This window comes from Chiloscyllium plagiosum, unplaced genomic scaffold, assembly GCF_037043375.1.
Source record: "Chiloscyllium plagiosum isolate Xiang-an unplaced genomic scaffold, Cpla_swu_hap1 HiC_scaffold_4, whole genome shotgun sequence".
NCBI classification, from domain to species: Eukaryota; Metazoa; Chordata; class Chondrichthyes; order Orectolobiformes; family Hemiscylliidae; genus Chiloscyllium; species Chiloscyllium plagiosum.
Genome location: NW_028270142.1, coordinates 82057891 through 82080234, shown reverse-complemented (window position 1 = coordinate 82080234; position 22344 = coordinate 82057891). Strand labels below are relative to the sequence as shown.

The following is a 22344-nucleotide window of genomic DNA, read 5'->3' as shown; positions in this document are numbered from 1 at the left end:
AAACAGTCCACACCAACCCTCTGAAGAGCATCCAACCCGGACACACACAACTGCCCGCCCCCCCCAACCCTATCCCTTTAATCGTAAATTTTCTATTGCTAACCCTACTAGCCTGTACTTCCCCGGACACTATGGGCAATGTAGCATGGCCAATCCGTCTAACCTGCAATCTTTGGACTGGGAGAAAACTGGAGTTACCAGAAGAAGCCCACGCAGACACAGGGAGAGTGTGCAAACTCCACACAGACAGGATTCACACAAAAACCAGGACATAAATTCTTTGGGCTGTATGGTCGTTTGGCTGCTGTCCAAGAGCCAAACTGAGTACATTTGACTTTTGCAAACTTTCCTTTTATTGTGGCCCTTTATATTCAAACACCCTCCTAACTGATGAAGAGCCTATGGTGAGTGCATTTTAGTTCTTTCGATTGATTTAAATTGGTTATTACCAATAAATTTGCACAGTCCTTTGACTATTTTCTTTGTGTTGATGCAGCATACATTGCACATTGACTTCCCACTGATTTTATATGAAAATTACTTCAAATTTCTTGTTACAATCTGTATCCTTAAAACTGTACTTAGTTTCCTTGAAAGCTGCATTGCTTTCTCATAAACTGGATTCACACCTATTCACTGCTTTCAATGTTGGATGCCTGGGTCTCACGCATGTGGTTTCCTCCCCTTGCTCGCCTCATCTTTCACAGCTAAAGATTCCGATCTGACTGCCTGGTAGAGATCTGTGAGTAAAGTACTGACAGCTTTGGTTATGTCTGTTAAGTGGCCAAAAAATGATAGGGTGGGTGGAGAAAAGGAGAGCATCTGAGAAGCCATCTGTTAGATTTTAGATGCACCCCCCATCCCCCCGCACCCCCTCATGGTTTTGGCAGGACTGCAACACAAAATTCACCCGAATTCTACAAAGAGGTGAGCTTATATTCCCTATTATATAAAAGATGAAGTGACTTGGCTGATATTTAAAAAAGATTTTGCAAGAAATTAATATGGTCAATGGTGTGGGAGTCTAGGGCAAGGGAGCACATGTGTAGAATCACTGCTCAGCCATTCAAGATAAAGTATTTCTTCAGAAGAAGTGGGAAAAAGGTGTGAAATTCAAACCTCAAAAAGTGCTAGTCTCAATTAATAACCAAATCATAGACTGACTGATTGTTATTCACCTTGGACTTTGAAAGATATGGAGCCATAATGGGTCAGTTGATGTAGGAGTCAAAAAAAATGATGATATATAGAGCAACATGAAGGGGAAAACTCTTCCTATTCGTAATTCTTGCAAAAAACTTGGGGTGGGATAGTTTGAGCATTATGAATTGCTTAACTGCCAGAAATGACAATCAAGGTATTATGGCCAAAATAGTTTCAATGCAGGTTGAAATTTTGAAGTTTGAACTAAAACATCATATTAGACAATTATTGGGAGTATTTTATTGTTTTTATTCATCCAAGAGGTGGTTGTCACTGCCTGGGCCAGCAGTTATTGCCTGTCCCTAGTTTCCCTTGAGAAGATGATGGTGAGCAGCCTTCCTTAACCATTGCACTCTGTGTGCTGTAGGTAAACCCACAATACTGTTAGGGAGGGAAGATACTGAAGGAACATTGACATCTAGATTAATGTTCCCCAATAAAAACTGCTGAACTGGGAGGGGAGGGAGATAGATCGTGGTTATTGCTTTTTGCCAATGAACTGAGAGCTCATTTGTGTGTCTGTTAGTGTGGAATAAATTTGTAAGTGCTCTTGTTACTCTCAATGCTGTGGACTCCTCAGCAGCACATTTTACCCTGACAGTATTGGTTTTCTTTCAGACAAGGAGGATTACAGGGGAGGCTGTAGACTCAGAAATATCTGATTCCAATCTGGACAGTGAACCAATTTTAAGGGTCTCCTTTCCAGACTCGGGGAGGTGGTGAGCGCCTGATAAGTGACCCAAGGATCCATATGTTCCTAAAGTGGGATGATTATAACGGAGGTCCTTATCCAGACGAGTCCATTCCCAAGATGGGGAGGGCAGGTATAATTCAGGAGGTTGATAATCCAATGCCAGCAGGGTGATTGTGTCCAGTTTGTGTGGAGCTGATCTGATGGCAGAATGCATGTGAGACCAGAAAGAACACTCTTTCTGATGAAAGTTACATATTAAAACAAAAGTAATTAGGGCTTGAAAATTGGGAAATATATGTACTACCACACTCTCTTTCTCAAAAGGATAGCCACTTTCCACTGCCTGCACAAGAGCTATGCTTCTATTATTAATTTCTTCAACTGCTCGTGCCAGGCGCAGAATAGTCAAATCAACTTAGATGTTGACTCTCATCTTCTTACAACCTAAGAACTAGGAAATGGCAATTGGTACCTTGTCATCTGAGAGGATTGAGGGAAATGGGAGGTAACATGAGTCAATGATAGTCATTGAAATTTTGAGGCAAGAGAGCATTGTAGCACCACCTGATTTTCTTTAATTCTCTTCTATCACCTGTGGCATAGCAGAAGAAAATCAACCTCAAACTCTTGAATTTTTGATTGTTCATAATTAAGTTTAATGAATGTTGAAGAGAATTCTCAATTAAAGGGATTGGGTTAACTGGAATCAGCATGTATTTGCATCACAAGAATACCGGAATAAATGAATAAAATAATTTAGAAAAGCAAGTATAATATCATAACATCATTTAGAAATGATGCTTCTAAAAATTCCCCAGTACTGATCTTGTTTAGTAACATTGTGGACAAAGTTTTGCGGAGATAGCAGATGTTCCCCTGCCTGGGCTAAAAGCAGCGGTAACCCAATTTTGTTGGGTGGCAGGACTCAGTCTAGCAGAGAGATGCCAGCTCAAACAATGGATCAGCAGGTTAGCAGCTTCAATAACAGAACTGTTGGTGGTGGTCATTGTTTGGACTGTAACCACAGGATGAGGATGAGACATGGGATTGGTGAAAGGGTTCATTGAGGGCAGGCAGCTTCATTGTCATTCATGGTGCTGACTATTGCCCGTAGGGGCAATGCCTCCACAGACCATAGAGTATCTACAGAGAAATAATACGTTAATCGTCTGGAAGTCCATATGCTTTATGTGGTGGTTTTCTGTAGTGGCAGGCCCATCTGACATCGGCCCCTTCCCATACAACATGGGAAATGGACATTAATTGTTAATATTAAGAACTCAATTGGTCCTCCAGCAGGTGACAGATCTGCCACCCTTGCCATTGCTTGGAGAGTAACATGGTAATGGGGGAATATTGGAACCCTGATGCCTTTCTATGTCATTTTCCAAACTACTCATTGCCACCAACTCATTACTGACAGATCCAGAAATTTCTAGCCCATGGTACAAAGCACAATTAGGTTTAGTGTTATTTCTTTTCATAACTCCAAAATATGTTAATGGCAAATAGAGTGAAAAATGTATTGAGAACAGTCTAAAGAATTGATTTTTGGAAATTAAAATGTGATTTAAGCACAAATTATAGCTTTACAAACATTTCTATACCCTTAAGGCTGAAGAAAACTAATTCAGTTTGAAGTGTACAATAATGATTCACCTAAAAGGCTTTCATGAGCGGAAGAACTCATGTGATATGGAATGTTTTTCAGTAAATGCCTTATACATCATTTTAACTGCACCCTCAAGTTAGTAAAATGTAACACCAGTCAATATTGTTGATTTCTTTTTGTCAGATAATCTACATGGGCTGGGTAGAAGACCGGGAGCCAGACTCATTGCAAGATAAACTGTATACACCAAAGTATTTAGCTGTGAGAGGCTCTTGCCTCTACAAATTTACAGCGCCTCCGGTATGTAATATTGTTCAGTTTTGACTTCAGCATATATTTTTAACTTAATATGCAGTTGAAAATATGTAGCCAATGTGTTTTATTGAGTATGATGAGGTAGTATACTGACACACGCAGTATAATGTGAATTCAATGTTATGACCTGCATTTATACATTTTATCCTTTGAGTCGTGAAAGAGAAATAATTTATTTACCTTTTAAGAAGTCTAGGCTAAGTGTAATTCTAATGCAGATGTAAATTGAGGCATGTCGTTATTCCAAGAGCATATAATCAATCAAAAATGTATAACATAAATCAATGCAAATTTTACTGTTAGATAAATTGATCAAAGACTAAAGAGTGCTAATGATCTTGTTGCTAATTATTGTTGCTGCTGAGCTTGCTACTGTAGTCAGAAGTATTGAAAAACTGAATACAACTACAGTGTAATCGCTAGACAAGTTCTTTGAACACTATTGTTTCATTAACAGAACAACTGCCTAGCCTTGCTCATGAAAGCCTATTGCTGTGCTTCAATGTCCATTTGGCCCCTTGTGAATAACAATCTCTTATTTTTTTCTAAAAAGAACTTCCCTGTCATTAAGATTTTAATTGTTACATACTCAATCCTTATGTTGTTTCTAAAATAGAAGGGCAAATTGCAGCAAAGTGAGCACAGATGCAATCAAGAAACTTTCCAACGTTTTGTATCTGCTTTGATGAAAAACACCTCAAAATGCAAGATTTTCCTTCAGGGGAGTGGTATGGAATTGAGCTTGTTAATCCTAGAAATTGAGTATTGTTATTCATGGAGGAGAGCTCATGTTTGAGGGAGTGTGGGTCGGAGCCTACCTCAATTGTCTGGGACTTTGCACCATTGTTCTTACAAGATTTTAGGCCAACTAGTCCTTCATGCTCTTCACCATACTATAACCCCTTATAATCTCCATGCCAAACCCATGGCCATTTATCCAGCATCCAGTGTGAGAAAACCTCAAAAGTCATATGGAGATGAAAATTTAATAAAGTCCACTGATGAAAACAAAAATGTTTTTAAATTTTCTCCAGGAGTTAACCTCTTTAATGAATTTTATCCATCAATAGGTTTTTAAGTTGATAATCAGACTGGTACCCTGTACCAACATTCCTTCTAAGTTGTGCGAATTCACGCATGATCAGTCGTGCCAGTCTCTGTGTATGGTAATTAGAATCAGCACACTGATCACAGCATTGGCTTCTGGTTCTACATGTTGTTGCTACACACAGACATGGGAGACTGACACAGCCAGAAAGAAAATTAGAGGGAGATCATTTTAACTTTTGAAACTCAGTCAGCATTCATTATAAATGACCCTTACTTTAAAGGTTAAGAACAAACTCTATTGAAGCTGGTTAAGCAGGTGCTATAGTGCTGGATTATGAATCAAAACAGCCCAGCAGAGGTATTCCTTCAACAATTACTGACAATTTTGTTTTAGCACAAGAGCCTATTGTGGTGCAGTGTTAGTACCCCTACCTCTGAGCCAGGTTCAAATCCACCTGCTCCAGAGGTGTGTAACAACATCTCTGAACAGATTGTTTAGAAAATTGAAGAGCAGGATATTTAAAGACCAGTCCAATCATGACAATTAAACAAAACGGATCTTTCTTACCGGGAAATTTCCTCAATATATTGGTGACTCCTAAACTGCAGTTCAAAACTATTGCAATGGAGGCTATTTGAGTTCAACAGCCTTTCTTCTATGGCTTTGTAAATACCTTGCATGTAGAGTCATTTACAGCATGTAAGAAACCCATTCAATTCATTAAGCCCAGTCTGCAGATTAATCCCCATAGGCCTCCAGGTTTATTTCCTTCAAGTTCCCATCCAGTTTCCTTTTGGAATCATTGATTGCTTTCTAGTATTTTCAGATCAACCTGTTCAAATATTACATATCTCTGTAGCAGGTGGAACTTGAACCCAGGCCTCCTGGCTCAGAGATGGGGACACTGCTTTTGTTACTTTCTAAGTTATGGTTGTTTCACGTTGCATTGACGATAACTTCTTTTTAGTTATAAATGAAATAAAATCTCCTGTACCCCATTCTTCATTTTGTTGCTCCTTCATGCTGCCAAACTAATGAGTTGTAAACATCTTCTGAAATAACAGCATATGAACAAAAGTTACCATTTAAATGAAGCACATTATTAATCCACCCTGTCAGGAATAATTCAAAATATAATTAGAATAACTTGATTGATGAACTAATAATGATCCAGATTTTGTTAAAAATTAGTAAGCAAAAATGAATGCCAGATAATTTTGCCTTGGTCTTTTGACATGGTCTTCAATTCTATAGTTTATTAGCTGCTTCATTAGAAAAAGAAATAAAATTGTTCATGATCTTTCCTCCCACAAAAATAATCTTTTTATTTAACTATTTCTAATGTACTTTAATTTTATTTTCACGTTTGCTGCACTAAAAGTTAAAGGAAGGTATGCCAGTTCTGGGAAAAGAAGTGCTTCTCCAGTTCTCCTGCCAACTATACGTAGCTTTACATAGATTTTTTTACATTCATGATTAGATGTTTTGCATAAAGTGCCTTCAAGTTAAAAATTACCGCAGATGCTGGAATTTTTGAAATAAAGGAACTTTAAAGAAACATGACTGGAGCAGGAATATTGATGTTGAGGTTCAAAGTTCATTCATTGGATTGGAACTGAAACAGTGTGAATAGTTGTGATGCAACCAGGAATGGATCTGTCAAGGTATAGGTTCAGTATGTTAGCTTGGATAACCAAAGTCACAATTTGATATTTCCTAATAATCCACTTGTGGAAGAAGTTACCACAAATCCCTTGGCCTGCCATCAAATAGTTGAGAGTTCTATAAATTTTCTGTGCAAGATTAAAACCTCGGACTTCAGCACATGGGTAACTTATCATGTTGCAGTTTGTGATTGTGGGATATTGCAAGATCTTAGCATGTTACATTGCCTTTTCTGCTGTGAAGATATAAATAAAGTTAGTTCAAAATTAGCTGCCTGATGTGAGTCCACATCTTAATCAGTGCAATACATATAAGAAAGATGGTGATGATGCTGGGATGAAACTTATTTCATTTTGAAAATTGAGAACTGAAGAACATTGGAACACATTTTTGGAATCCTTAAAATGGATCTTGATAACTGTTGAGCAGTTTGGAAGATTGTTCTGTTTGCACCTTGTGTACAAGTACACATTGAGTCAGCACAACAGATAATTGAAAGAAAATGGCACTGAAGGCATATTTCGGAACAACAGATTTCAACTGTGAGAAAGTGGACTGGTATCATGTGTTTTATTAACTTGCAGAATGAAGGCTTTACTGACTGGCCAGCATTTATACCAGTCCCTAACTAAGCTTAAGAAGTTAGTAGTGAGCTGCTTTCTTCTACCTTTGCAGTCCACAATACTCTAATGGAGGGAGTTGCAGGATTTTGACCCAGCATAATAAAGGAAAGCTAACATATTTAGAGGTCAAGATGATAAGTGATCTGGAGGGAACTTGCAGGCAATAGTGTCTCATGTATCTGCTGCCTTTGTCCTTCCAGATGGAAGTTGCTGAGAGTTTGGAACATGGTGTCCAAGGATCTTTGGTGGATCTTTGGTGAATTTCTGCAGTGCATCTTGTAGATAGTACACATTGCTGCTACTGAGTATTGCTGATGGAAGGAGTGGATATTTGTTGATGTGATACTGATCAAGCAGGTTCCTTTGTACTGGATGATGTCAAGCTTCTTGAATGTTGTTGGAGCTCTACCCATCTAGGCAAGTGGGGAATATTCCTTCAAACTCCTGGCTTGTGCTATGTAGATGATGGAAGGCTTTGGAGAGTCAGGAGGTGAGTTACTCGCTGCAGTATTCCTAGCCACTGACCTACTCTTATAGTGACTGTAATTATATATTAAATCCAGTTGAGTTTCTGGTCGATAGTAACCCCTAGGAGATTGATAGTGGGAGATTCAGTGATGGTAATGCCACTGAGTGTCAAGGAGCAGTGGTTAGGTTGTCTCTTATTGAAGATGGCCATTGCCTGACATTTGTGTGATGGGATGTGACTTACCACTTGCAAGCCTTGTTGCATTTGGACATGGACTGCTTCAGTATCTGAAGAGTCGTGAGGAACGCTGAATATTGAAAAGTCATCAGCAATCATTCCCACTTGTGATGTTGTAATGGAGGGAATGACGTTGATGAAGCAGCTAGAAATTATTGGGTCTTGGACACTACCCTATGGAACTCCTGTAAAGATGTTCTGGAGCTGAGATGACTAACGTCCAATAGCTACAATCATCTTCCTTTGTGCTAGGTTTGACTGCCATTCCAACTCTCCATGTGGTGAATTTTCCCTTCCAACCCAATGGTTACTGTTTTCATAGGACTTCTTCATGCCCCACTTGGTCAAATGTGGTTTTGATATTAAAAGCTGTCACTCTCACCTCACCTCTACAATTTGTCCATGTTTGAAGCAAAGCTATAATGAGGTCAGGAGCTGTGTGATCCTGGAAGAACCTAAATTGGGCATCATTGAGAAAGTTGTTGCTGAGCAGATGCTACTTGAAAGCATTGTTGATGATACCTTAGATCACTTTACTGATGCTCGAGAGTATAGTGATTGGCTGGTAATTGGATTTGTCCTGCTTTTGGTGTAAAGAATGTACCTGGAAAATTTTCCACATTGTCAGTTAGATGTCAGTATTGTATCGGTATTGGAACAGGACAGATAAAAGTTTTCATATTTAGCTGAAAGTGAGTAAAATAGAAGATGAGGATAAAGTAGATGATTTCTCGTCATAATAGGAGTGGTAATTTTGATGGAGTTTTCAATCAATGCTGATTTAAACAGCTCAGTTCTGTGGAATATGCTAATGTTCATGAAACGCTGCGCATTTATTATGGCACAATAATAAAACTGCACTGAGAGTTATTTTCCAAGAAAGAAAAAGGTTGCAAAGTAACACTATTGCAGATCTTACTGGATTTTTAAAAAAATCTCTCGTCACTGTAGGTAAGGCATAAATTTAAAATCAGCCTTGGGGACACCTTCCTGTAAAATTCCTACAGTTCACATTGTTTGAGCAAAGGCAATAATTTGACATGGAAGATGACCTCCAATGAAGATGCAGCCATATAAATGACAGAAAGAAATAGTTGTAATGATATCCTCTCATTATATCCTTTTTATTTTGTACTGAACAAACCTCTTGTTCTGTGAGAATGTAGTGATGATAGGTCAAATAATTGTAAACATTGCTAGGTGTCACCATTCAGTTAGTCTTTGCAATAAATCTAGGGCATATTGCAAGTTTTTTAACTGGTCCCTCAGGACAGCTTTGGGGCCATGAAAGAGTAGTTCAAAAGATTGCTGACAGGAACTGAAGGTTGGTGAATTGGAGAAAGAAACAGAGGTAGAGTCAAACTCTATATTAGTCAATGATGCTGTTAACTGGGCTGCTAAAGCCAACTGAACAACACAAGCTCTGTATCATTGCAGTGCTCAGTGAATTCATACAGCAGGTAAATAGCTCCAGGTTTCAGGGCCAGGAATGTTCTGGAAGCTGTGCAGACTGGGAAGAATCTTTGTTCCATTAATAAGTCTGAGAGTTGAGGATTGAAAAGCCACAAGATGTATTTGTTTGTTACAGTTGAGCAAACTCAGAGCTCAGGGAGAACCTAGGGTAGTTTTGAATATGAAGTTAGCTGTCTGTGAAAAGTTGGAGTTGCGTCTCTGCAAAAGTACTGGAGTGCAACTTTGAGTTCATGGTGCATCAACCCAGGGTAGGGAAGCGATGGACCGGGATAGGAGCAGTTATTGAGACAGCGCATCTTGGATAGCTTTTGAGAGGTGGTCTCAATCCCAGTTTGGCAAGTGTGTAAAAATGTGATCTCTTGTGAATATTAATGAAATTTGGTGACCAGCTGTGTCATTAATTTCTGAGAGCAGTTTCTGAGATATCTATGGGATCTGTCTTAATTGCATTTGATATTTTTACATGTGCTGTGTGGGGGTGATCAATCACAGTATATTACTTATATTGATTACTTGTTAATTCTGGGAATTAGAAATGCATTGTTCATGTTTTGTGGATTCTACTACTGTTCTAAATTATAGAGCAGAGTCTTGTATTTTTTATTCAAATCATACTTTATTCTCTTACTAAGTCTTTTGAATCTTATTTTTATACATCTACCCAGTTAGGGATAAATGTGCCGACTTGGTCTGAGATCATAACTTGGAGGAGTGTTTTTTCCAGTGAGAGTTGTGGCAACCCACTGGCCATGGACCCATCTTTTGGCACCCAAACCTTCATTATTCACCTCGTCAATTGTGTATTTAAGCACCACAATGCCCATCTCATTAATTGCACAGCATAAGAAATGGATGTGCTCACCGCTGCTTGGACTATCCGCATTCACACTGCTGGTGCCATATTCAAACCTGGGGAATGAGATAGAACAAAGAAAATTACAGCACAGGAACAGGCCCTTCAACCCTCAAAGCCTGCGCTGATCCAAATCCTCAATCTAAACCTGTCGCCTATTTTCTATGGATCTATATCCCTCTGCTCCCTGTCCATTCATGTGTCTGTCTAGATACATCTTAAATGATACTATCGTGCTCGCCTCTACCATCTCCGCTGGCAACACATTCCAGGCACCCACCACCCTCTGCATAAAGAGTTTTCCAAGCATATCTCCCTTAAATTTTTCCCCTCTTATCTTGAACTTGTGACCATTAGTAACTGAGTCTCTGACTCAGGGTGGATAGCAAAAAGCTTTTTCCCAATCTATACCTCTCATGATTTTGTAGACCTCAATCTCTGTCTTTCTAATGAAAATAATCCTAATTTACTCAACCTCTCTTCATAGCTAGCACCTTCCATACCAGGCAACATCCTAGTGAACTTCCTCTGCACCCTCTCCAAAGCATCCACATCCTTTTGGTAATGTGGTGACCAGAACTTACGCAGTATCCCAAATGTGACTCAGCCAAAGTCCTATACTCAGCCAAAGTTGGGTGGCACGGTGGCACAGTGGTTAGCACTGCTGCCTCACAGCGCCAGAGACCCAGGTTCAATTCCTGCCTCAGGCGACTGACTGTGTGGAGTTTGCACGTTCTCTCCGTGTCTGCGTGGGTTTTCTCCGGGACCTCCTGTTTCCTCCCACAGTCCAAAGATGTGCAGGTCAGGTGAATTGGCCATGCTAAATTGTCCGTAGTGTTAGGTAAGGGGTAAATGTAGGGGTATGGGTGGGTTGCGCTTCTGAGGGGCGGTGTGGACTTGTTGGGACGAAGGGCCTGTTTCCACACTGTAAGTAATCTAATCTAATCTAATGCCATCTTGACCACTCTATCGACCTGCATTGCCACCTTCAGGGTATAATGGCCTTGAACAAACAGATCTTTCTGTATATCAACTTTCCCCAGGGCTTTTCCATTTACTGCATAGTTCGGTCTTGAATTGGATCCATGCATCACCACACATTTTCCCGGATTGAACTCTATCTGCCATTTCTCTGCCCAATTCTCTAACCTATCAATATTCTGCTGCATTCTCTGACAGTCCCCTTCACAATCTGCTACTCCATCAATCTTCATGTTATCTGCAAACTTGCTAATCAGACCACCTAGACCTTCCTTCAAATCATTTATGCATGTCAAAAACAATAGTGGTCCCAGCATGGATCCTTTTGGAGCACCACTGGTCACAGGTCTCCATTTTAAGAAACCCCCTTCCACTACTACCCGTCTCCTGTTGCCCAGCCAGTTCTCTATCCATCAAGCTAGTACACCCTGGACCCCGTGCGACTTCACTTTATCCATCAGCCTATCATGGGTAACCTTATCAAACACCTTACTGAAGTCCATGTATATGACATCTACAGCCCTTCCCTCATCAATCAACTTTTTCACTTAGAGTCATAGAGATGTACAGCATGGAAACTGACCCTTCGATCCAACCCGTCCATGCCGACCAGATATCCCAACCCAATCTAGTCCCATCTGCCAGCACCCGGCCCATATCCCTCCAAACCTTTCCTATTCATATATCAATCCAAATGCCTCTTAAATGTTGCAATTGTACCAGCCACCACCACATCCTCTGGCAGCTCATTCCATACACGTACCACCCTTTGCATGAAAACGTTGCCCCTTAGGTCTCTTTTATATTTTTCCCCTCTCACCTTAAATCTATGCCCTCTAGTTCTGGACTCCCTGACCCCAGGGAAAAGATTGTGTCTATTTATCCGATCCATGCCCCTCATAATTTTGTAAACCTCTATAAGTTCACCCCTCAGCCTCCGACGCTCCAGGGAATGCAGCCCCAGCCTGTTCAGCCTCTCCCTGGAGCTCAGATCCTCCAACCCTAGCAACATCCTTGTAAATCTTTTCTGAACCCTTTCAAGTTTCACAACATCTTTCCAATAGAAAGGAGACCAAAATTGCATGCAATTTTCCGACAGTGGCCTAACCAATGTCCTGTACAGCAGCAACATGACCTCCCAACTCCTGTACTCAATACTCTGACCAATAAAGAAAAGCATACTAAATGCCTTCTTCACTATCCTATCTACCTGCGACTCCACTTTCAAGGAGCTATGAACCTGCACTTCAAGGTGTCTGTTCAGCAACACTCCCCAGGACCTTACCATTAAGTGTATAAGTCCTGCTAAGATTTTCTTTCCCAAAATGCAGCACCTTGCATTTATCTGCCACTTCTCAGCCCATTGGCCCATCTGGTCAAGATCCTGTTGTAATCTGAGGTAACCCTCTTCACTGCTCACTACACCTCCAATTTTGGTGTCATCTGCAAACTTACTAACTGTACCTCTTATGCTTGCATCCAAATCATTTATGTAAATAACAATAAGTGGAGGACGCAGTACCAATCCTTGTGGTACTCCACTGTTCACAGGCCTCCAGTCTGTAAAACAACCCTCCACCACCACCCTCTGTCTTCTACCTTTGAGCCAGCTCTGTATCCAAATGGCTAGTTCTCCCTGTATTCCATGAGATCTAACCTTGCTATTCAGTCTCCCATGGGGAACCTTGTTGAATGCCTTATTAAAGTCCATATAGATCACATCTACTGCTCTGCCCTCATCAATCTTCTTTGTTACTTCTTCAAAAAGCTCAATCAAGTTTGTGAGACATGATTTCCCACGCACATAGCCATGTTGACTATCGCTAATCAGTCCTTGCCTTTCCAAATACATGTACCTGAACCTTCAGGTGAACCTTTAACTGCAAACATCTGCCTCCAATCAGCTTTCGAAAGTCCTTGCCTAATACCGTCAAAATTGGCCTTTCTCCAATTTAGAACTTCAACTTTTAGATCTGGTCTATCCTTTTCCATCACTATTTTAAAACGAATAGAATTATGGTCACTGGCCCCAAAGTGCTCCCCCACTGACACCTCAGTCACCTGCCCTGCCTTATTTCCCAAGAGTAGGTCAAGTTTTGCACCTTCCCTAGTAGGTACATCCACATAGTGAATCAGAAAATTGTCTTGTACACAATTGTCTTGTAAGAAATTCCTCTCCATCTAAACTTTAACACTATGGCAGTCCCAGTCGATGTTTGGAAAGTTAAAATCCCCTACCATAACTACCCTATTATTCTTACAGATAGCTGAGATCTCCTTACAAGTTTGTTTCTCAATTTCCCTCTGACTATTGGGGGGTCGATAATACAATCCCAATAAGGTGATCATCCCTTTCTTATTTCTCAGTTCCACCCAAATAACTTCCCTGGATGTATTTCTGGGAATATCCTCCCTCAGCACAGCTGTAATGCTATCCCTTATCCAAAATGCCACTCCTCCTCCTCTCTTGCCTCCCTTTCTATCCTTCCTGTAGCATTTGTATCCTGGAACATTAAGCTGCCAGTCCTGCCCATCCCTGAGCCATGTTTCCATAATTGTTATGATATCCAGTCCCATGTTCCTAACCATGCCCCGAGTTCATCTGCCTTCCCTTGCATTGAAATAAATGCAGTTTAATTTATTAGTCCTACCTTGTCCCTGCCTGCCCTCACTGTTTGACTCACTTCTTTTCTCAGCTGTACCCGTCTCAGATCGATCTCTTTCCTCACTATCTCCCTGGGTCCCACCCCTCCACCTTACTAGTTTAAATTCTCCCAAGCAGTTCTCGCAAATTTCCCTGCCAGTATATTAGTCCCCTTCCAATTTAGTTGCAATCTGTCCTTCTTGTACAGGTCACTTCTACCCCAGAAGAGATTCCAATGATCCAAAAATGTGAATCCTTCTCCCATACACCAGGTTCTCAGCCATGCATTCATCTGCTCTATCCTCCTATTCCTGCCCTCACTAGCTCGTAGCACTGGGAGTAATCCAGATATTACTACCCTTGAGGACCTCCTTTTTAAATTTCTGCTTAACTCTCTGTAATCTCCCTTCAGAGTCTCAACCTTTTCCCTTCCAATGTCGTTGGTTCCAATGTGGACAATTACCTCCCACTGGCCCCTCTCTGCTTTGAGAACATTCTACGCCCTCTCTGAGACATCCTTGATCCTGGCACCAGGGAAACAACACACCATTCTGATTTTTCGTTGCTGGCCACAGAAACGTCTGTCTGCACCTCTGACTGCAGAATCCCCTAACACAATTGATCTCTTGGAAGCCAACGTACCCCTCATTGCATTAGAGCCAGTCTCAATACCAGAAACTTGGCTGTTCGTGTTACGTTCCCCTGAGAATCCATCACCCCCTACATTTTCCAAAACAGCATCCCTGTTTGAAATGGGTATATAAGTTGGTAAGACATTATCTTCCCTGCAGAAAACTATGTTTCCTATCACTGATAAGCCCATTTTCTTCCAAATGGGAATAGATCCTATCCCTCACTATTTTCTCCAGCAGCTTCGTACCACTGACATCAGGCTCACCAGTCTATAATTATCTGGATTATCCCTGCTACCCTTCTTAAACAAAGGGACAACATTAGCAATTCTCCAGTCCTCTGGTACCTCACCCATGTTCAAAGATGCTGCAAAGATATTTGGTAAGGCCCCAGCTATTTCCCCTCTCACTTCCCTTAGTCCCTGGGATAGATCCCATCTGGACCTGGGGACCATCTTAATACCTTTTAGAATGCCCGACCTTCCTCCCTCCTTATACTCTAGGTAAGCAAAATTCTATCCCAAACCTCAACATCCGTCATGTCCCTCTCCTCGGTGAATCCCGATACAAAGTGCTCATTAAAATCTCACCCATTTTCTGACTCCACGCATAACTTTCTTCCTTTGTCCTTGACTGGGCCAACTCTTTCTTTAGTTACCTTCTTTCTCCTTATACTGTATACGAATAAAAGGCTTTGGGATTTGCCTTAGCCTTGTTTGTAAAGATATTTTATGACCCATTATAGCCCTCTTAATTCCTTGTTTCAAATTGTTCCTACTCTCCCAATATTCTTCCATAGCTTTATCAGTTTTCAGTCCCCTTAATCTTATGTATGCTTCCTTTTCCCTCTTAGCTAGTCTCACAATTTCACCTGTTATCCACGGTTCCCTAATCTTGCCATTTCTATCCCTAATTTTTACAGGGACATGTCTGTCCTGCACTCTAATCAACCGCTCTTTAATAGCCTCCCACATATCAAATATGAATTTAACCTGAAACAGCTGCTCCCAATCCATATTCCCCAGCTCCTGTTGAACTTCACTATAGTTGGCCTTTCCCCAGTTTAGCACTCTTCCTTTAGACCACTCTCATCTTTGTCCATGAGTATTCTGAAACTTACAGAATTGTGATCACTACTCCCAAAATAATCCCCTACCGAAACTTCAATAACCTGGCCGGACTCATTCCCCAGCATTAGGTCTATAATAGCCCCTTCCTGAGTTGGACTATTTATATCCTGCTGTATAAAGCTCTCCTGAATGCTCCTTACAAATTCTGCTCCATCTAAACCTCTAATACTAAGTGAATCCCAGTCAATGTTGGGAAAATTAAAAGCTCCTGTCACCACGCCCTGTTGCTCCTACATCTTTCCATAATCTGTTTATATATTTGTACCTCTTTCTCATGCTTACTGTTGGGAAGCCTTTAGTATGCCCCCAACATAGTTACCACACCCTTCCTATTTCTGAACTCTGCCCATGTTGCCTCACTACTCAAGTCCTCCATAGTGCCCTCCTTCAGCACAGCTGTGATATCCTCTCTGACTAGTCATGCAACTTCTCCACCCTTTATACCTCCCCCTCTATCCTGCCTCAAGCATCTATATCCTGGGATATTTAGTTGCCAATCTTGCCCTACCCTCAAACAAGTCTCAGTAATAGCAAGAACATCATACTCCAAGGTACTAATCCAAACCCAAAGTTCATCTGCCTTGCCTACTACACTTCTCACCTTAAAACAAATGCACCTCAGACCACCAGTCCCTTTGCGTTCATCATCTGCTCCTTGCCTACTCTTCCCCTTAGTCATTCTAACTTCATGATCTCGTTCTTTACAGGCTTTAGTTACTACCTCCTTACTGTTCACTAATCTCCTTATTTGGTTCCTGTCCCCTGCCACATAAGTTTAAACCCTCCCCAACAGTGTTAGCAAAAGCACCCCCTAGGACATTGGTTCCAGTCCTGTTCAGGTGTAGACCATCCAATTTGTAATAGTCCCACCTTCCCTACAACCAGTCCCAGTGTCCCAAAAGTCTGAACCCCTCCCTCCTGCACTATCCCTCAAGCTACACAATCATCCTGCTTTTCTTTCATTTCTACTCTGATTATCACATGGCACTGGGAGCAATCTTGAGATTACTACCTCTGAGGTCCTAGTTTTTACCTTGGCTCCTAACTCCCTAAATTCTGCTTGTAGGACTTCATCCCAATTTTTACCCATATCATTGGTGGCTATATACTGACTGTTCACTCTCCCCTTTCAGAATGTTCTACAGTTGTTCTGAGACATCCCTGACCCATGCACCTGGGAAGTAACACACCATTTGGGAGTCTCGTTTTTGACCACAGAACTGCCTATCTACTCCCCTTACAATTAAATCTCCTCTGACTATAGCCCTTCCACTCGTTTTCCTGCCATATGGTACCATGAACCTGGCTACTGTTGCCTTCCCCTGGTGAGCCACTTGCTCCAACAGTATCCAAAATGGTATACCTGTTTTGGAAGGAGATGACCGCAGGAACACCTACACTGCTTTCCTGCTCTTTCTCTGCCTTTTGGTAATCCATTTCCTTTCTTCCTCAACAATCCTAATCTGCAATGTGACCAATTCGGTAAATGTGCTATCCATGACCTCCTCAGCATCACGGGTGCTCCAGAGTGAGTCCATCTGCAGTTCCAGAGTCATCATGCATTCTAACAAGAGCTGCAGCTGGACACACTTACTGCACATGAAGGAGTCACGGGTCTGAGATCTCCTGCCATTTTTGCTCTTAAACTAACTTACTCCAACTATAATATCAAATAATAGATAAGTGAAAAAAGAAATTTTTTTACCAATCACACAATAAAAAATAAATTGAAAAGCCTTACCTTATCTACACACCACAGTCCTTTTTTCTCGTTAGTGGAGGAGGGCAGGTGGAGATACTACATGTGTAGTGTCTCAGCTTTAGCTACTGCCCAAATATATCTGTTCACTCACCTTCCCAGAGTGCAGTTCAACCGTTCCCACTTAGTTCCTCATTCTCACCGCTTCTGCTGCAAAATGGAGGCCGTTGGCACTCGAGGTAAGTCCTTTTGAAGGGAAATTTAATTCCGAGCAGCTCCCGGTCCTCGGTGTCACTGCTCCCACTGCTGCTACAAAATGGAGTGAATAAAAATTTCAGGAAAGGATGGGAAAATGTATTTATGATTGCAAAACTCAAAGCCCACCATGGTTCATAAACCATTTGATTTTCAGTCCCTGCTAAATGTTATCTTCCTAAACAAATAAGAATAAATTAACTTTATTCTTTTGGTCATCATTCTATTGATTGTCACAAATACTAATCATGTTCAAGTCATGTTCTGTATTAAAAGCTAAATTGCCCAAATAATTAAATATCCAATTCATTTCTCAGGTGACTACATTGGATTGGACAAAAGCAGTGAGGAGTTACACAGTCTATGAAATTATGTGCAAAATTCTTAAGGTATGAGCAAATAGACTGTTGGTATTTACAGGACTGTGCTAATGTGCTATTTTAATTACCAACAAACATGACTCAGAACAGTGTATAAATCCATGGAATTTCAAAGTATTGCCAATGAGCTGTTTTAGTCTTTGAAGCTTATGCCATCTTATGACAAATGAAGCAGACAGGCCACATGCTTCTGTCTCTTTCTGCTGAACATACTACCCTGCAGGAGGTTCACCAGACGTTAGCTTGTAGAATACCACTGCACGAACATGGCAGAGATTGGAAAATGACAGAGAGGGTAGAATAGCCTTTCTGATCAGAGACAAAATCACTTCAATAGTAAGAGGGGATAGAAATGAGGAAAAGTAAAGGATGTAAAACTGTAATTGGTGTTGTATATCAAACCCCCTACTAGCAGCTCTGAAGTGCTAAATTGTATAAATGCAGAAATTCAACAAATGTGTAACAAAAACAGTCGTATCATTCGGCGATTTTATATTTAACATAGATTTGGGGAGGCAGATAAGCACCTGTCAAAAAGGCGGTAAGTTTCTGAAGTGTGTCCAAGATAGTTCCCTACAACAATATGACCTGAATGCAACAGAGGGACAAGTAATATTGGATTTAGTACTGAGCAGAATTTAATTAGTAATCTAATTGTGTGTGAACATTTATCAAATAGTGATTGTAACATTCTGGAGTTCAGTGTAGCATTTATCGCTAGAATTTTAGGAAGCGAGATGAGACAGCAGTAAAATGGGCTAATGGGTGAAGAAAAGTGGAGTATGTTTAAAGAAAATTTAATGCAATGCAGAACCAGTTTAGACACCTGAAAGGGAAAAGCTGCACTACAGACATTGACATTTTAAAGATAAAAGACAGAATAAAACTAGACAAAAGGACTTACAAAATCACAAAATCAGTACAAATCCTGGTGAATGACAAAAGATATATACTCCAGCAAATGGCCACAAAGCAGATTATAAGAGATACTGAAAGGGATTATGAAAGGAAACTTTTAGGGGACACAAAATTAATAAGAAAACATTTATTTAGTTACGAAAAGAAAAAGCAAGTGGTCGGAACAATTTTCGCCCATTAAGGATAGAAAGTGGCAATATTGTCAATACCTATGGGGAAATGGCAGACATGTTGAATAATAACATTACCTCAGTATTTACAGTATAAAAGGAGGCTTGCTTACCAGAAATACAGAGCAAATTAATCACGGATCGGAGTCAAAATAAAATTAAAGTAAGTAAAACAATGATAATGATGAAATTAAAGAATAACAAATCCACAGGACATGGCAGTTTCCATCTGAGGGTGTTAAAGGAAATACTGTAGATGCCTTCATGATAATCTTTCAGAGTTCCCTAGATTCAGGAATCATCTCTTTGGATTGGAAAATTGAACAGTTACTCCGTTTTTAGGAAGGATGAAAGACGAAAACCAGGAAATTACAGATCAGTTCGACAAACATCTGTGGTGGGGAAATTGTTGGATATAATCAAAGATAGGCTAATTGAATACATCAAAAATGTTCAGCTAATCAGGGAGATCCAAGATGGATTCATGACAGGTAGTTCATGCCTGACAAACCCTATTTAATTTTTTGACCAAAGTTATGAACAGGAAAAAGTCTATGGATATTGTTTATGTGGACTTGGAGAAGACTTTAATAAAGTCCCACATAAAAGATTGTTAACTAAGGTAGAAGCCCACAGAATTGAAGGCAAGTTATTGACATGGCTGGAGAATTGGTTGAGTGGCAGATGACAGAAAGTAGTCAAACTCTCTGTAACTAGTGACCTCCCACAAGGATCTGTGTTAGGGCCTCAATTATTCACCTTATTTATTAACCATTTGGATAAAAACATAGGAAGTTATACATCCAAATTTTCTGATAGCACAAAGTTAGGCAGCATTATAGACACTTATAGATGGTAGCACAAAATTACAAAGGGATATTGATAGACTAGGCGAACAGGCATAATTGTGGCAGATGGATTTCAGTGTAAGCAAATGTGAAATTGTCCATTTTAGTCTGAAAAGAGGATGGATCAGGGACTTCCAAGATGGTATGAAGTTGAATACACTGGATGTCCAAAGAAACTTGGGGGTTCATGTGCACAGATCTTTAAAATGCCACAAACAGGTGCAGAAAGTAATGGCCTATATATCTGGAGGACTGGAGTATAAGGATGCAGAAGTTATGCTGTAGTTATACAAAACTCTGGTTAGACCCCACTTAGAGTACTGTGAGCAGACTAGAGCATCACACCTTAGGAAGGTTATATTGCCCTTGGAGGGAGTACCATGTAGGTTTACAAAAATGAAATCTGGACTACAGGAGAGATCTTACAAATTAAGCCTATTTTCTGTGGAATTTAGAAGATCAAGGAGTGATCCAATTGAAGTCTTCAAGATATTACAGGGAAAGATAGGGTTGATAAAGGTAGATTATTTGCACAGTATGGAGATTCTAGAACGAGGGGACATAAGGCCAAAAGTAGGGCCAAACTGTTCGGAATAGATACTAGGAAGCACTTCAATGCACAAAGGGTGGTAGAGGTGACAGAGGTATTAAAGAATAAGGTCCAAAGGAGGTATATGGAGTTAGATCACAGATCAGCCATGATCTCTTCGAATGGCAGAACAAGCTCAAGGGGCTGAATGGCCTACTCCTGTTCCTTTGTTCCATTTGTTCCTATGTTCTATGTCCACAATAAGAAAGCTGACGAGGAGACTGTCGAGTTCTTATCACCTGTTGTAGGAATATTAGAAGGATTTGCAGGTTAATAATTTCTATGGTCATGAAGTCACGGAGTTGGGACTGAAATCAAGAGCTTCTGGATCAGAAGCAGAAGCAGTATCCTCTGCATGACAAAATTTTCTCTCCAGCTATCATTGCTACTTCAAGTATTACCTTATTCATTTAATTTAATGGCTGAAGGAAATCTGAATGTTCAGGAACATATTCATTACTGTATGTTGCTGATATGAAGTTTTTGTGCATTCATATTCAAAAAAGCTTCATTATTAAATTTTTATTGCTTAGGTTCTGTTTTGTCAAAGGTGAAACTTGAGCAGTAACTGAAAGGCAGAGTTTGTTGTATTTTATTTAGTTTTTGTGCAGTAGAGGGATGTTCTGAAAGATAATGCTTTGTAGCTTTAAAACAGTTTTGTAAGCAAAACTGACTGAATTAATCTATTAATAGATTTCCTTTACACTTGTTTATCACTTTTAAATTTAGGAACTTGTTCCAACACTTTAACTGAGTTTGCTATATTATGAAGTGTTGAAAATCTTTTATCTTTTATAACCACATCTAAGAGTCTTTGAGAGATAAAGTCAGGTTGCAGGGATGTAGGCATAAGGAAACCACAGCCCAAAGAAGTATTTTATGCATTTTTTTTGTTAAGGAGTAAAGAAGTATTTGAGGAAAATGGCGATCATCATAGCTTGCTGTTGCTCATTTAATAGGCATTCATAATTGTCAGTATTTGCAGGTGGCCTTGAGGTACAGAGCTCATGGAGTTTCAAGGTCATTCTAAAGCATGAAAAAGTGACTTTGCAACTCTGTGGACAGTTATTGTAATGATGAATGAGTTTTTAACTTATGACCGAGAGAATGTGTGTCCTGCATGTTAACCATTCACTATATTTTCTGGAAGTAATGACAATAAAATAAAATAATTTCAGTGACAACCACGAATATGGGAAAATCTTAGCAGCACAATCAGGGAAAACATTTGAATATTGAGGATTCAAATTGTTATTGTTTGTTTTACATTAGGAGCTTTACTTCAGCTGGAAAAAAACAGATTCATTGAGATCTCCCACATCGTTGCCCAGAGCTATGATTAGCCATTAGCTTTACTTTCTCTCTTCTGTTTGGCAAAACTTCCGAACTTCTACAGAACTTAATTAAAGTTAAGCTTACTTTTAATGTTAATTTAACATGAAGCTTAAATAAATGAATTTTCTAAATAGTATAATTACCTGAGATCAGTCATTGCGTAAATCACATTAAAAATTCTGTTAAAATCTGCAAATAATGCATTGTACGCACTAGAAGTAATGTTATTATGGACAATTACATGGCATTTCTTACACGGAGAAAAGTGGTTTTATCCATCCAGGCCATATTGCTATTTCTACATGAGCAGCAAACCTTTCTGTGCCTATCCTAAACCTTTGCTTCTCATGATGCTCTTTGTCCTTACTTCTTTCAAGACCTTGTTAGCCTATTGCTAAATTTTCAGCTACCTGCTTCTTTGGGAATCAGTGGTTCAAAATGCGATGAAGGCATCAAGACATCAACGTTTCCAGGCAAGTCTGCAAGTAGACAAGCAGCGAACACATCTATTTTAACTACAAGTCAGCTTAAATATACACCTCTATTTTTATAAAAGCTTTAAGACCCT

At 40.0% G+C, this 22344-nt stretch overlaps 1 protein-coding gene across 5 annotated transcripts in view; it reads left to right on the top strand.

The window, feature by feature from the left end:
- The window catches only part of sntg1 (syntrophin, gamma 1), a 594367-nt gene that overhangs the window by 470647 nt on the left and 101376 nt on the right, over positions 1 to 22344 (top strand). For 4 of the 5 annotated variants that reach the window (XM_043688308.2, XM_043688306.2, XM_087986416.1 and 1 more), the window contains 2 exons: positions 3693 to 3809; positions 17854 to 17925. In XM_043688308.2, coding sequence (XP_043544243.2) covers positions 3693 to 3809; positions 17854 to 17925 — 189 coding nt within the window. The remainder of the gene's footprint in view (positions 1 to 3692; positions 3810 to 17853; positions 17926 to 22344) is intronic. The other variant, XM_087986417.1, reaches the window with a different exon arrangement.